The sequence below is a fragment of the Pezoporus wallicus genome, unplaced genomic scaffold, assembly GCF_028554395.1.
Source record: "Pezoporus wallicus isolate ANWC-B61680 ecotype Strahan unplaced genomic scaffold, APGP_CSIRO_Pwel_v1 contig_12634, whole genome shotgun sequence".
In the NCBI taxonomy this organism is placed as follows: Eukaryota; Metazoa; Chordata; class Aves; order Psittaciformes; family Psittacidae; genus Pezoporus; species Pezoporus wallicus.
The window spans coordinates 1-3,504 of record NW_026638055.1 but is presented as its reverse complement, the minus strand read 5'-3'; the positions used below and the strand labels follow the sequence as shown (position 1 = coordinate 3,504).

The following is a 3,504-nucleotide window of genomic DNA, read 5'->3' as shown; positions in this document are numbered from 1 at the left end:
CACAGGTGGGTGTGTGGTACTCCAATAGGACCTTGGCCATGGACGCCGCCACCTTGGCCGTCAACGCCTCCGATAGCTTGGCCAACAAGACCCTCATCATCACCACCATCCTGGTGAGTGGGGCTGGCGCAGCCCCATTGAGGGGGGCCGTTGGCATCTATGGGGCTGCTTCTGCTCCTGGTGGGGCTCTGGAGCTGGGGGGGGGGGGGAAGAAGTCACCGGGGGTCTTCGGTTGGGGTCTCCGTTGGGGTTTGGGTTGGGTTGTCCATTGGGGGTCTCCATTGGGGTCGTCTTGGGGTCTCCGTTGGGTTGTCCATTGGGGTTGTCCATTGGGTTCTCCATTGGTGTCATCTTGGGGTCTCCATTGGGTTGTCCATTGGGTTGTCCATTGGGGTCGTCTTGGGGTCTCCATTGGGTTCTCCATTGGGTTCTCCATTGGGGTCGTCTTGGGGTCTCCATTGGGTTCTCCATTGGGTTCTCCATTGGGGTCGTCTTGGGGTCTCCATTGGGTTGTCCATTGGGTTCTCCATTGGGTTCTCCATTGGGGTCGTCTTGGGGTCTCCATTGGGTTGTCCATTGGTGTCGTCTTGGGGTCTCCATTGGGTTGTCCATTGGGGTCGTCTTGGGGTCTCCATTGGGTTCTCCATTGCTGTCGTCTTGGGGTCTCCGTTGGGTTGTCCATTGGGGTCTCATTGGGGGTCTCCATTGGGTTCTCCATTGGGTTGTCCATTGGGGTCATCTTGGGGTCTCCATTGGGTTGTCCATTGGGTTCTCCATTGGGTTGTCCATTGGGGTCGTCTTGGGGTCTCCATTGGGTTCTCCATTGGGTTCACCCTTGGGTTCTCCATTGGATTCTACATTGGGTTCACCCTTGGTTTCTCCATTGGGTTCTCCATTGGTGTCATCTTGGGGTCTCCGTTGGGTTGTCCATTGGGGTTCTCCATTGGGTTCTCCATTGGTGTCATCTTGGGGTCTCCATTGGGTTGTCCATTGGGTTCTCCATTGGGTTCTCCATTGGGGTCGTCTTGGGGTCTCCATTGGGTTGTCCATTGGGCTTTCTATTGGGGTCGTCTTGGGGTCTCCATTGGGTTCTCCATTGGGGTCGTCTTGGGGTCTCCATTGGGTTGTCCATTGGGCTTTCTATTGGGGTCGTCTTGGGGTCTCCATTGGGTTCTCCATTGGGGTCGTCTTGGGGTCTCCATTGGGTTCTCCATTGGGGTCATCTTGTGGTCTCCATTGGGTTGTCCATTGGGTTTACCCTTGCGTTATCCATTGGGTTGTCCATTAGGTTGTCCATTGGGTTTCTCCATTGTTGTTGTCTTTGGGTCTCCATTGGGTTCTCCATTGGGTTCTCCATTGGGCTCATCCTTGGGTTCTACATTGGGTTTTCCATTGGGTTCTCCATTGGGGTCATCTTGGGGTCTCCATTGGGTTGTCCATTGGGTTTACCCTTGGGTTCTCCATTGGGGTCGTCTTGGGGTCTCCATTGGGTTCACCATTAGGTTCTCCATTGGGTTCATCCTTGGGTTCTCCATTGGGCTCATCCTTGGGTTCTCCATTGGGTCCTTGTGTTCTCCATTGGGATCTCACGGGGTACCTCCATTGGGCTCCCCATTGGGTTCCTCTTGGGTTCTCCATTGGGTTCCCCTTTGTGCTCTGCATTGCGATCTCATGGGGTATCTCCATTGGGCTCTCCATTTGGTTCCTCTTGGGTTCTCCATTGGGTTCCTCTTTGTGCTCTCCATTGCAGTCTTAGGGGGTATCTCCATTGGGCTCTCCACTGGGTTCCTCTTTGGTTCTCCATTGGGTTCCTCTTGGGCTCTCCATTGGGTTCCTCTTGGCTTCTCCATTGGGTTCCCCTTTGTGCTCTCCATTGCGATCTCATGGGGTATCTCCATTGGGTTCTCCATTGGGTTCCTCTCGGGTTCTCCATTGCGATCTCATGGGGTATCTCCATTGGGCTCTCCATTGGGTTCCTCTTGGGCTCTCCATTGGGTTCCTCTTGGGTTCTCCCTTGGGTTCCCCTTTGTGCTCTCCATTGCGATCTCATGGGGTATTTCCATTGGATTCTCTATTGGGTTCCTCTTGGGTTCCCCCTTGCGATCTCATGGGGTATCTCCATTGGGCTCTCCATTGGGTTCCTCTTGGGCTCTCCACTGGGATCCCCTTTGTGCTCCCCATTGTGATCTCATGGGGTATCTCCACTGGGCTCTCCATTGGGTTCCTCTTGGGTTCTCCATTGGGTTTCTCTTGGGCTCTCCATTGGGTTCCTCTTGGGTTCTCCCTTGGGTTCCCCTTTGTGCTCTCCATTGTGATCTCATGGGGTATCTCCATTGGGCTCTCCATTGGGTTCCTCTTGGGTTCTCCATTGGGTTCCTCTTGGGTTCTCCATTGGGTTCCTCTTGGATTCTCCATTGGGTTCTTCTTGGGCTCTCCATTGGGTTCCCCTTTGTACTCTCCATTGTGATCTCATGGGGTATCTCCATTGGGCTCTCCATTGGGTTCCTCTTGGGTTCTCCATTGGGTTCCTCTTGGGTTCTCCATTGGATTCCTCTTGGGTTCTCCATTGGGTTCCTCTTGGATTCTCCATTGGGTTCCTCTTGGGTTCTCCATTGGGTTCCTCTTGGATTCTCCATTGGGTTCTTCTTGGGCTCTCCATTGGGTTCCCCTTTGTACTCTCCATTGTGATCTCATGGGGTATCTCCATTGGGCTCTCCATTGGGTTCCTCTTGGGTTCTCCATTGGGTTCCCCTTTGTACTCTCCATTGCGATCTCATGGGGTATCTCCATTGGGCTCTCCATTGGGTTCCTCTTGGGTTCTCGATTGGGTTCCTCTTGGGCTCTCCATTGGGTTCCTCTTGGGTTCTCCATTGGGTTCCTCTTGGGTTCTCCACTGGAATCCCCTTTGTGCTCTCCATTGCCTCCCTCTTGCCTTCCCCATCACTCCAACCTCTCCATCCTCCCTATCCCATGCCCGTCCCCATCCCTTCCCAATCCCACCCCATAGGAGAACCCCTACGTGATGCGGGTGGGGGGCGCGGGCGGCCCCGAGCGCTACGAGGGCTTCTGCGTGGACATGCTGCAGGAGCTGGCCGGGCTCCTCAAGTTCCGCTTCCACATCAAGCTGGTGGAGGACGGGCTCTATGGGGCCCCCGAGCCCAATGGGTCCTGGACCGGCATGGTGGGAGAGCTCATCAATAGGGTATGGGGGGCAACGGGGGCCCGGGGGGGGATCTGGAGGGGGTTTGAGGGTATCTTATGGGGGTTTGAGGGCATCTTATGGGGGTTTGTGGGCATCTTATGGGGGTTTGAGGGCATTTTATGGGGGTTTGAGGGCATCTTAGGGGGGTTGGGGGCATTTAGTATGGGTTTGGGGGCATCTTATGGGGTTTGAGGGCATCGTATGGGGGTTTGTGGGCATCTTATGGGGGTTTGTGGGCATCTTATGGGGGTTGGGGGCATTTAGTATGGGTTTGGGGGCATCTTATGGGGTTTGAGGGCATC

General features: G+C 54.9%; 1 protein-coding gene across 1 annotated transcript; it reads left to right on the top strand.

Moving 5' to 3' along the window:
• Window positions 1-8: 8 nt before the first annotated feature.
• On the top strand, window positions 9-3,202 carry LOC130598938 (glutamate receptor ionotropic, kainate 5-like; the record flags this gene model as incomplete). The annotated part of the gene is made up of 2 exons (XM_057408901.1): window positions 9-113; window positions 3,008-3,202. Coding segments are annotated over exons 1-2 (270 nt in total), but the record flags the coding sequence as incomplete, so codon positions are not given.
• Window positions 3,203-3,504: the final 302 nt, after the last annotated feature.